A 12,355-nucleotide genomic window follows, 5' to 3' on the forward strand; every position below is an offset into this window, starting at 1 on the left:
GGTATCGATCGTGACACCTACATCCAAGAATTAAATCAGAAGGAAGGTATTACACTTGATCCTGCACAAATTAAAAAAAACATGTCCAAACGTTCTCTGGGAAAGCTATGTACGAATTCTTTGTGCGGTAGGCTTGCCATGCGAACAAATCGTGTAAATACTGTTCTATGCTCGTCCTATTCAAGTGTAGTTGAACACTTCATGGATGATGGTAAAATTATTCACGATGCGCGACTAGTCACTGAAGAAAAAATGCTGATAGCATACAGCGTTCTTGAAGGTACAGAAGCCCCATATCGCAAAGGAAATGCTGTAATAGGGTCCTTTGTTGCTTCATACGGATGAATTAAACTGTATAAAGCCATTGCACCTCTAGGAGAGCGTTTAATTTATACAGATACTGATAGTATGGTATTCTCATATAAGCAGGCGATACACTTTCATCTACAGGCCACTCACTAGGTGAACTAGTAGATGAATTGGAAGGTGACATTATTTTAGAATTCGCTACTTCAGGACCCAAATCGTATTCGTACAGAACACGCTCAGGCAAATCTGTAACAAAATGTAAAGGCATTACCCTAAACGAGAACAACAGCCGACTCGTAAACTTGGATGTAATGCGACCAGCGGCGATGGGTGAACAGGTTGAAGTGACAGTTCCTGTACCATTCAACGTGAAGCGTGACAAATGGCAGTGCAAGCTACTCCATACATTGTTAACTACGCGGTATGGTTTCACATTTAAGAAGCACATAGTTGGAGAGGGCACCAGTACATTCCCATATGGATACTTCCGTGAAAAACACAATCAAAAATGATTCGTCGGTTATAACTCTGTCACTGTGTGTTCCTTTATCCACCCCTTCACATGTGTCGTGGCTGGTGGTACTCAAAGCGGTAAAACAACCTTCATTCTGTCCCTTATTAAAAACAGCGAACAGCTAATTTCACCCCCTCCGGAGAGAATAATTTACTGCTACTCGGAAGAGCAGGACCCGTTCTTACAGTTTCCGCACGTTGAATTCGTAAAAGGCTTGAAACTGCCCGAAGTCGATAGACGTATCAGAAATCTAATTATAATCGACGATCTCCTACACGTTGCGAAAGACAGTTCCGAAATCGCTGAAATATTCATTAAAGGAAGCCATCACAGGAACACAAGTATTTGTCTTCTCTCCCAAAATTTGTTCTGTAAGGGTAGTCAATATAGGACCATCAGTCTTAACTCACACTATTTAATCGTTTTTAAAAATCCCAGCGATTCCCGACAAATATCTCACCTAGCCTCGCAAGTATTTCCAGGGCGTTCAAGTGTTCTAGTCGATATTTATAAGGAGGCCACAGAAAAACTGTTCTCATATTTATTACTTGACTTTCGACAAGATATGCCAGAACAATTACGTCTGCGCTCGTGCATATTACCAGAGGACGGCCCGTCAATCGCATATGTACCTACACGGCTAAAAGGCTCCGAAAACACAGTGACTTTGTCAGGTTTTTGTCTGGTGCCAGCCCCAAGCAAGCAAATACAATTTTGAGACAGGCATCACATTCTCAGGTCACGGTTTTGTGCGAACTGTGTAAGAATTTATTAAGAGGTAACATACCGCTCACCCCCCAAGAACGTCTTAGACTGCAGCGCAAAAAGAAATTGCTGCGTGTTCTAGCGGATAAAATGGTCCCCTTCACACGGCGACGGAGACTTATTACCCAGCAAGGAGGAGCACTGTTTCCTTACTAGGCAGTCTGATAATTCCACTGATAACATCGCTAATAAGAAAACAAACGACTCGTTCAAAAATATTTACTACTGGCACCACCAGAACACCAACGGATGATTTCTCTGAATGAAGAGATGTCCGAAATTCTGAAGAGACAGGACATGTCGATCGAATCCAAGGTGAAGGCCTACCTTCAAACATTGCAGGCTTTTCTGGGGCTGAAGAAGAAAAGAGGGCCTCCAGAGGAGGCCCTCGTCCTCCCTCCCGCGTCAGCCGGGGAAAAGCGAGCGCCCAAACGTGCAAGGAAGAAACCGTCGATTCTGACGTCTCCCCGTCGCTTGAGAGGAAGGAAAATACAGTGGATAAGCATGTAAATAGACAATTTTTTTTTAAAATTTGTTTATTTAAATGATCGATTACATCTAAAGTGGCAATAATACCATTGCCCCACAAATTTTTACAATAACATTCGTTAACAATCTGCCTCATAGTAATACCACGACATCTATGGGTTAAAAAGAAAACACAATGCAGTCCACAAGCTATAGATTCCCGATGTTGTATTACAGCCTTGTTATGAGTCCACTTGCGACTTTGTCTTTTCAGAAACGTGGCAAAATCTTCGGGTGGGGGGCGGGCAAACGTGTCGAAGTAATCGGCTTCTTCTTCTCCGAGGTAAATAGCTATCCAATGGGTTCCTGGTCTGTTGGAGGGATCGGTGTTGACAACTAGAAGAACCGGTTTACTAAGAATGTTCGTAGGCAGTTCGTCACGAGCACATACACTTATGGGGTAATCTTTAACAACACTTTCCAACAAACGTGCTATTTCTTTAGTGTTCATAATCAAGAAGAACAGATCTGTCTTTTGTCAGCAAAACCATGTTCTCGAATTCACTGTACAAGACGCATGTGACGTTTTCAGGCAATGGTGAGGAAAATTTCAGTTCGAGACGTACGCTCCCCCGTCTCAGTGCACTAACGTGTTCACCGATGGCGTTTTCATCCGGTGATAGGTCAAAAGTGTACAATACATTACCGACTGAATACTCGGAATATGACAAATCGTTTCCGGTGTCTTCCATCCATTTATTTAATGAAGAGAAGAGCGAGAGATACGATCTCATATACTGTCCTGTCTTGAAGTCGGGAGTCAGAGGTATTGACGGGTAATGAATGCCATCGGCCGTCACTTGTAAGTAACACAGGTTGAAGTGAGAGAAGTTAAAAGGGTTACGAGCGTACGATCCATTGAAACCTTCGCTCGACACCAAACCCACAATCACACGCGATGGAATTTGTCCTAGGAATATATTATCACGTGTGGAATCTACCATTCCTTTGGGAATAGAAAAGTATGTCACGTTCAACCGATTAATCGGGTACACAAGCGGGTTCTTCTCTAAAACACTGATGTGTGCGAGTTGGATCTGAGGATTCAATTTCACTTTATGTACGAATAACGTTGCTTCCATAATGTTCAACTTGGCAGTTAACGAATCGTTGGAAAGCAAACAAAATTCGGGGGGGACTTCTTACTAGTCGCAAACGGAGGGACACGTTATTCACTATGTATTTAGACTGGTGACACAGATCGAGTCGAAGTCTTCCTAACATCTCTGCAGTTTTCGATTTTGAGAAGGATTTCGATCGTTGGTACATACCACTGTCTGTCGTCCTTCTCGAACATCTGTTTAACATCGGGGTACTGATCTTTGACGTACATCTCTGTTGTCAGTTGCGAATTCTTGGCTTCCCGTCCATAGTTAAGAAGCGTTTCCAGGTATGCACGATAAGGGTATGTATTCGACGATGGGTTAATCAGTTTGTCTTGTACAAAGAGATCGACTTGACTGAATAGAGAGTGAAAGAAATTGTTAACGACTCCTATTTTATCATTTTCTTCTAGATCTTTTCCATCGCTTCTCGTGATTCGCACCTTCAACCGCAAATAACTTTTCCCGAGGTCTAGATACTCTTCTGAAGTCCCAGGAATATAGAATTCGATCGGGCCTACACTATCTACAGATGCCAGAGGAAGGAACATAATATACAACGACCGTTCGACACACATATTAGTGGCAGGTTTACTGAAAAGATCCAACTCAGACATCATAACTTCCATCGAAAATATCGCGGCGTCTACGTTTACCACCTCTCTGATTACCCACCTTGTCTTTAATGGCTTGCCTGACTTCTGATACACGATTTAAAAAGGAACGTTTAGGTGGAATACCTGATATGACATCACCCACAATATTACGTCCTGCTGACAGTACTTGTCGACCGATGAAAGCTGCTGCAGGTTTGAGTATCGGTGTGAGAAAACGGAATGCTGTTCGGAAGATGCTTCCCAAACCGTAACCTCTCTGGATAGAGGGGCCCAGCGAAGTAGGGGTACCCCCTGCTTGCATTGTGTAGTAATGGACGTACGCATTCATCGTTTACGGAAATGGAGTTTAATTGTGGTCTTTCCGTCACTGAACGGCACGAATTCGCCACTATCTGTACGCACTTGGATGGTAACAGTATGGAACGTGCTTAACTGGAGGGGATAATAATCTAAATGCGAGAACTCTCCGTTATTGGAAAACGATACGACACGTAACAGTGGTGCTTTTGTATCGCCCACAATCTGATCCTCGATTAAGTTACAATAGATGAAATACGAACTGATGCCTCTATATATATCTGCTTGGTACTTAGCGTAAACTCTACCTTCTAAGTCTCTGCCTAGTTTTTCGAAACCTAACATTTGACCGAGCCCTGTTTTTGGGAAGCGAAGGTAAACTGAAGGATCGATTTCGATAGACACTATACCTATGGAGTTCACTTTTGCGTAGAGTTGGGGGGCCAGTTTCATCATGGCGTTAAGCACCTGGGATGTACTTTTGTAGCTCCCTCGTGGTAGTTTACAGACCTGAACAGCTTCTGCTTTCACACCCCGATATGTGATCGTTCTATTGGATGTTTCTTTAGGCATTGTGATTTCCTTCTTGGAAACCCACTCGCCAACGTGATAATTTCTGAAAATATGTAACCCTCCTTGATCCTCGCTAAATGTCTTATCGAGGCCTATAACCCGTGTAAAAACTTTAGGGATTTTCACCATACCCTCGTTCTTCACCCTTAACATGAACTGTTCTTTCGTTCCGTCTGTTTTCACTTTCAGTTGAATGTCACTGTCAACAGAATTAACATCATCTATAAGTTTTGAGGAAGTGGTATACTTTTCTTTTAATACTGTCATCGCTCTGACTTCTTTTTTCTTTTTGGGGTACAGTGAGAATATGTTCCATCCATCGGAGATATTATCCCATGAAAGGGGGAAATGTACTTCGGCTAGTGCTACTTCCCATTTGCCTGAGAGAGAAACAACATTAGGCAGTTCCACTGTGAATTGTGACTGAGAATTTCTGGGATGCAGATCCATACTAGCATTACTGGGTAGTGTAAGGAAAAACATCTTGTGAGCTGACCCAATTGTTGAAGCTTTGTGGGTAGCCTAACCATTTGACTAATAACTGACGTTGTCCTCTAACTGTCTTTTGTTTAAGTACCTTTTCGATGGGGTAGACGTCAGGGGGAAGATTATCGTCAAAGTTAACTTTCTGTAACTGTGGTTCGTAAAACGTTCCTTCTATCTGCTCACCATCATGACCTGTCACACTGTACACAACAGGGTTACGCTTCAAAACACATGTAATAGTAAACACTTCTCTCGTCCAATTCCCCCAGTAACCTTTGTGGAAAGGGTGAGACCCGCTGCTCAAAACAACTCTATCTCCGATTTTAAATTTCGGTTTCAGGATTTTGGTATGGCTGTGGTAGAGTCTATTTACACTTCTTCTTCGTTAGCAAGAGTGGCGTTTACAGGGGCCATACCTATAGAACGATGGGTAGTACGATTATACGTAGCCACAATATCGTCGAGTATGTGAATATATTTCTGACTTTTGGAATAAGAAATCCACTTATAAATTTTTTCTTTCAGTGTCCGAATGAAGCGTTCGGCAATAGCTGCCTTCTTTTCTGATCTTGTTGTGTAGAAATTGATACCATGGGATTGGAATAACCGACGAAGAGGAGCATTAGTGAATTCTTTTCCTTGGTCGGTGTTAACACAAAATGGTGTTTCTTCTTTGAAAATAGATTTGAATGCCTGCACCACCTCGTTGGATTTTTTGCTTTTCAGTTTTCTGACCCAAGAATATCGCGAGAAGCAATCCACACAAACCAGAAGGTAACGATATCCATCGTTTGAGTCTGCAAGAGCCGACAGGTCACCCAGGTCACATTGAAAAGTGTGATTAAGTCCGGGAACTATAATTTGGTTCCTCCAAAAATTAATTCTTTGCTGTCGATGTCTCGCGTAAGTTGGTTGACTAGCTAGGAATTCGCACACAACACGTCTTGGTAATTTAGTATGTTTTTGAAGAGCATCAATAGAACTGAAACTACATATTACTTTAAGATTATAATAGTCTGCTAACTATCTCCACAGGTAGGAATGGACAGTGTCGAAGATATCGCACTACTTATATTTGTCATCATCATCCTGATAGTGATTATTATTATCTTGGAACAGCAGCATGAGGATTGGAGGATGGAGTGCTTCCACATATCTGAAAATGTTACTGTTTGTTCATAGATGTACCTTTTTTAAAAATATTCATTAAAAAGCAGAAATTTTCTTTGGTGTTTGAGTTTTTTTTTTGATTTTAGGAAATGTGTCAATAAAATGGTTTACACACATAAGTTAAGACAATAATAAAGGGTTAAAAATATGAGAAGATATACAAAAATAAAAAGAGTTTACACACACAAAAACAATAATAAAAATATGAGAAGATATACAATAATAAAAGGTTCTATTAAAAATGTATTTTCAGATTGAATCTCTAAGGAAACGAACCTATAAAAAGGTTTACACGCACACAAGAAAAAAGACTCTGGTGGATTAGTTAATAAATACTATGACAAGACAATGAATTTTCTTTTTATCAAAGGATCAATAAAGGGTTAAAAAACTATGAGAAGACACACGCCAAAGAAAATATACAATAACACACAATGAACTATGAGAAGACATGGTGTTTTGCCACCCGTAATGCTGAATGTGAGAGGGAAAAAAAATTAAATCAGAGAAATACACGTGGCGCCATCTAGGGAATGAAACACGAACTAAAAAGAATTCTGTAAGCGTGTGGCGCCATCTAGGGTACGAAATAAGAACTAAATATAATTTTCTCACCAGCGCTCGTGGCACAGTATGCAAATGTGTTTAAATCCCTCCAGACTTTATGCAAATGTGTTTAAAGCCCTCTAGACTTTATGCAAATGTGTTTAAACCCCCGACTTATCTACTCCTGCCACAGGTGCAGCACCAGCCGCGTTTTTTCCTTTTTCCGATTATTTTACGGATCGGTTGTGTACCCTATGAAGGTTGTTTGGATTCCTCTAGAGAGCATGTACATTAGCCCACAATGCACCACTTCTAGATCAAGGGGAAGCACACCTGCCAGAGTCTGTAGGGCCTGGGTGCTCACCATACAGCAGGCAAGTTATAGTTAGTAGAATATTTCTTTGGATGGTGTCAAGAATTCTTTTGTTAATGGCTGTAACTGCCTTGGTAAACCATACAGGCAAGCCATAGGTTATTGCCGCGATAAAAATCGCTTTGTAGTAGAGTGCCAGAGTTGTTCATGTAGTCCCCAGTCTTTTCTAGTGATTCTTGCAATCATGGCCGTGTATTTTCTGAGTTTCTCCTTCCGGTAGAGGAAATGTTGCTTGAAGGATAAGTTTGAGTCTAAAATGATTCCAACATACTTTAGTTGCGTGCTAAGCTTGATGGTTGGGCCCTCAATTTTAATCTGTGGCAGCCGACGACTGTCTAGTGAGCCTTTTAATAGGATTGAGTCCGTCTTTGTCGGCGAAATTGTCAATGAATGCAGCTTCGCCAATTCCAGTAGCTTTTTCAGTACCCTGTTTGCCTGGATTTCCAAGCTGGCCCTTGAGTTTGCCTCCACAGTGAGGATGGGTTCATCTGCAAATGCTTGATTGTTCACCTCTCCCAGGTCCATTGAAAGGAAATCATATAAGACTATATTCCACAGGAACGATCCCAGCACTGAACCCTGCGGGCAACCTCAGTGTACAGGTATGGTTATTTTCTGATATGGTGTTATAACTTCCAATTTTCTGTCATGTAGGTATGATCTTATGGTGTTGTATAGATTCATTGGTAGGCCTGCATCCCGTAGTCTGCCGAAGATGCTCGGCCACCAAAGGGAGTCGAACGCCCGGCAAAGTCAATTGAAAGCACCAGAAAGTATTTCTTGGAACACTGTTTTGCTGCTTGGACAAGGTTTTGGAGTGCATCTACTGTTGACGAGCCTGGTTTGAAAACATATTATCTGCTAAAGGTGAGGTTTGCTGAGTAATGGTGGCTAGTAATTCTCACGTGTAGGAGTCTCTCAGATAGTTTGCTCACCGTGGAGAGCAGAGCAATTAGCATATAGGAGTCCGGCATATCTGGTTTCTTGGTTGGATTTTTTTAAATCAGCCTCAAGTTTGCAGTTTTCCAGCTAGTTGGAAATTTTCCTGTCATGAGGCAGCAGTTGAATAGTTGGAGTAGGAGGTTTGGGGCTATTCCTACTACTTTTTTGATAATCTCTGGTTCCAGCAAATTTGGGCCAGGACATTTTTTGTTTCTCATTTGCGCAGTTGCAGCTTGAAGTTCGTCCATTGTAAATTGTGGTTCCATCCTCTGTGTAGTATATGCATCGTTTGCCTGACAGATGGTCTGTTCGGTGGTTCCGTAGAATTGTATTCAGTATGTTAGTTCTTGAGTTCTCCCAGGTTGTTGTTATAGTACCTTGTTGTGAACCTCTCCCCTGGGGAATTTGTTTGTGGTTATTTTATAAACCAGTCCCCAGGAGTCTGTGTTCCCAGTCATGGAGACTAGCCGTTCCCAAGATGCCCTCTTGTTTTTTTTTTATTCTGTCAGTGTATCTCTTCCTGGTTTCCCTATAGCGCTGGCGCAGATACTTCACCTCTGTGGCTGGCCAATGATCTACTGGCCTGCTGGAACTGTTTCCTTTTTGCTTGGACTTCTCTGCATAAGGACTTCTCCGTCTTCTCTGCATAAGGACTTTTGCTTGGACTTCTCCGCACCCGATGCCGGGGTTTTTCTTCTCATTGCTACCTCTGCCTCTGCCGCTGTTGTAATTATTTGGGTTATTTTTCTTTGTAGGATGTTTGGGTTTCCCTGCCAGTCAGGATTTTCGTCCCTCAGTTCATTTGCTTTAGCTATAATTTGCTCCTGAAACATCTGCCAATTTCCTTTTTCTATTGAAAATCTGTTCACCTTTAGCCTAATGTTAGGTCTCCTCGTCATGGTTCTGTCAATTTGGTATGTTATGGTGCGATGATCAGATGTGGTCCAGGTGCTTTGGACTTCCCAGTTTGAGACATGCTCTGCTATGTTCTTGTAGTTAGTGTGATATCGGTTGTAGCTTCCCATAGCGTATTGCAGAAGGTTGGGAGCTTGAAGGGTTGGGTCTGCATTGTGTAGGTAGAGTTTGACAAATAGTCTTACAGTTGCTGGCCGTTTGTGGTGCCTTTCCAGTCTTGGGCTGTGCTGTGCCAGGCTGGCGAGCGGCAGTTAACATCTCCCACTATTGTCTTTTGTCCTGAAAGGATGTCTTGGACAGCCTGGAGGTATCTTATAGATTGTTGGATATCCTCCCCTGGCCTGCGGTAGAGTGCGATCACGTAGAGATTTCCGATAGAGGTGACAATATGGGCGCACGCTGCCCAGCTAGTCTATAATTGTGGAATACGGGTCGCAGTTATCTCTGGATTGCGGATAACAACAGCTGCCCAGGGTGTATCTTCATCAGTGTGGATCACTTTGTAGGCCAGGGGGTATACCCTTACCTGTTTCATATGTGTATATGGTTCTTGAAGCAGGATTACATCCGCGTTTTCCTCATCCGCCTTAATGTGGACCTGCTCAGCCACTGCTCTGGCTCTCTGTGCGTTTAGCTGGTGTATTTTGAGCACTCCGCAGTTGTATTGTTTAAGCCTTGTCCCCATAATTGATTCGATGTTGATATGTGCTTTTGGCCTTTAAGTAAGTAGGACACTTGACATCTCAAATAGAGTGTGCGTGATCCAACTGGAGAGACACAGTTGACACACACAGGTTTGTTTGTCTTGTCGAGGCAGCTATTAAATTCATGGCCCTTCTGAGAGCAGTGGCCACAGGTCGGTGTGGTTTGTGTACATGTATAGGAAGTATGGCCGAACTTACAACATTTAAAACATTTTGGAACAGCCACACGTTCTCTGAAGCGGTGGCTTCCCCACTCTATGTAGATCCTGTTCTGCATCCCCAGAACCTGCCAAGCTTCCGGGGCCAGTTCAACGATCCAATTCAGGTTGCCATTGCTTCTTGTTTTGCTCATGTTCTTAGGAAATATAAGGTTCTGACCTTCCTGTTCCAGTAGGTCGCTTTGCAGGTTTCTTCCATACACTTCTTCTATTAGTTTCTCTGGTGGCAGGTCTTTATCAACATCACAGATGATGAGCGTTTCTTTTTTGGGGGCTCAGCAAGTAGACCCAGCGTGGTCATTTTGGGGTTACTGATTATATGCTGCATCTCCTCTTTCGTTTTAGTTTCGATCACGACACTCGGATTTCGGGTCTTTCTAATTACGTTTATCCTGGTGTTTCTAAGGTCCTCTTTTAGGTTTTCCATTATTTTCGATTTAATCTCCTCACTTGTTTGTTTCTGTACTCCTGTTGGTCTTACAATTACCAAATTAGGTGTTGGTAGTAATGTTTCTTTCTTGCTTGGGGAAGTTCAGGGGCTACTGGTTCACTATTTTGAGTGTTCCTCAGCGCTTGTGCATAAGTAGGGACACGCTGTAGCATTTGATTAGTCCCGCTTTCCGTGTATGCCTCCAGTTTTGCGGTGGCTCATTCACACTCAAGGCGAGTTTGTAGGAGCACTGTTTCCAGCTTCGTCCAAAGGATAACGATCTGTCCCCTAAGGCCGGTTGTGACCCCGTTTCACTCGTCCTTGAGTAAGTCCTCCAGGGCTGTTCTTAATTTTAGCTTCTTTTCAAGGACAGTGTTGTCTGGAAGGGTAGGGTCCAGGGGGAAACCCTGCTGCTTATTGGTATCTTTTGTGACACGAATAATGACCGGTTTGTTCTGAGTCTCCTTGTTTTCATTTAGGCTTCTTGTTTCTCGTTCCATTTTTGACACTACAGTCTTGTTTTTTTTTTTTTTTTTTTTTTATTAAAGGCTGGCTTGGGGTTGGGCTATCTGAGGAGATAATTTTTAATTTGCACTTGAGGAGCAAGTTCGCAGCACAGTTGCTAGGGGGCGCAGCGAATAGCGCACTGTTACGATCTGAATGGACCTCTGTTATGTGAAAAAGCGTTAAATCGAATCAAAATTTTAAAAGCCCATGTGAATTTAAAGCCAGTACAGGTGGCTGAAAATTTTCAAATCTCTCTCTCCACCGTATAAGAGAGCTTGAAATTCAAGAAGCTGTATCAGGTGATGTCCAAGAAGCAGAAGCTTTTAAAGAGACTTTTCTGAAAATGTAGGATGGTTTCCAAGGATGGCGTTTACAGTGCAGATGAAACTGGTCTTAACTGGAATTCACTCCCTTGTAAATAACTTGCATCACGATGCGAAATGGCTGCTCCTCGTTTCAAAGATAACAAAGAGCGTGTTACAGTTATGGTGTGTGCAAATGCAACTGGACAGCACATTTTACCATTCTTAGCGATTGGGAACTCCAAGATGCCTTAAAGGTGTAAAGTACCTACCAGTAAGATATAAAGGACAGAAAAATGCTTGGATTAATTCCAACGTTTTTTTTGGATTGGTTTAGCCAAGATTTATTCCAAGTGTGAAGAGGCATCGAGAAAATGAGGGTAGAGCTGGTAAAGGTGTTTATTATCGATAATGCACCATCCCACCTTCCTGTTATAAAAATTAATTCAATTGACAAGAACTTAATTTTCAGGTTTTTACTGCCAAATTTTACAGCCTTGCTGCAGCCAATAGATCAAGGTGTTATAGAAAAACTAAAAAAGGTGTACAAAAAAAAAGTCTTGCGTCGCTTGCTGCTACCAGAGGGAGATGAAGAGAGCGTGGGTGAGTTTTCAAAGAAGCTCAACATTAAGGATTGTTGCTACATGTTAGCAGATGCCCGAAACATTTTGTCGGACAGAAATCTGATAAAAGGCATGGAATAAACTTTGGGGTGCTGCTGAAGAGACGGTCACACATGTGCAAGATTTGAATGATGTAGGTAAGATTGTAACTTTATTTCAAGGGATATCAGGGTTTTCTGAGTGTGAGCAAGATGAGAAATGGTTAAACAACGATGATCCTTGTTACCCTGAAGAAACTGTTGCATTAATCCAGGATAGTATGAATCAGAGCTGTAATACTCAATATGTTCTACGTTGATAATAATATTAGTAAATTAATAAGAGGAGTTTACCTCAATATAGTACGTGGAACACTTCCGTATGATACCCTCCAGAAATTAGAACGGAAAAAACGAAAAAATCGACAACTTACCGGTACATTAAAGTAAAATAT

At 42.0% G+C, this 12,355-nt stretch overlaps 1 protein-coding gene across 1 annotated transcript; it reads right to left on the bottom strand.

Moving 5' to 3' along the window:
- Nucleotides 1-3,299: 3,299 nt before the first annotated feature.
- LOC150089026 (uncharacterized protein F54H12.2-like) lies at nucleotides 3,300-3,797 on the bottom strand. Its single transcript, XM_090370383.1, has one exon. The coding sequence runs from the start codon at nucleotides 3,795-3,797 to the stop codon at nucleotides 3,300-3,302; it is 498 nt and encodes a 165-aa protein (XP_090226509.1).
- Between the last annotated feature and the right edge of the window lie 8,558 nt (nucleotides 3,798-12,355).

This window comes from Mastigoproctus giganteus, chromosome 3 (assembly GCF_048544385.1).
Source record: "Mastigoproctus giganteus isolate SK-2022 chromosome 3, ASM4854438v1, whole genome shotgun sequence".
NCBI classification, from domain to species: Eukaryota; Metazoa; Arthropoda; class Arachnida; order Uropygi; family Thelyphonidae; genus Mastigoproctus; species Mastigoproctus giganteus.

Bases quoted from the DNA above. Each gene is read 5' to 3' on its own strand.
- LOC150089026 (XM_090370383.1), bottom strand. From the start codon at position 3,797: ATGTGTGTCGAACGGTCGTTGTATATTATGTTCCTTCCTCTGGCATCT.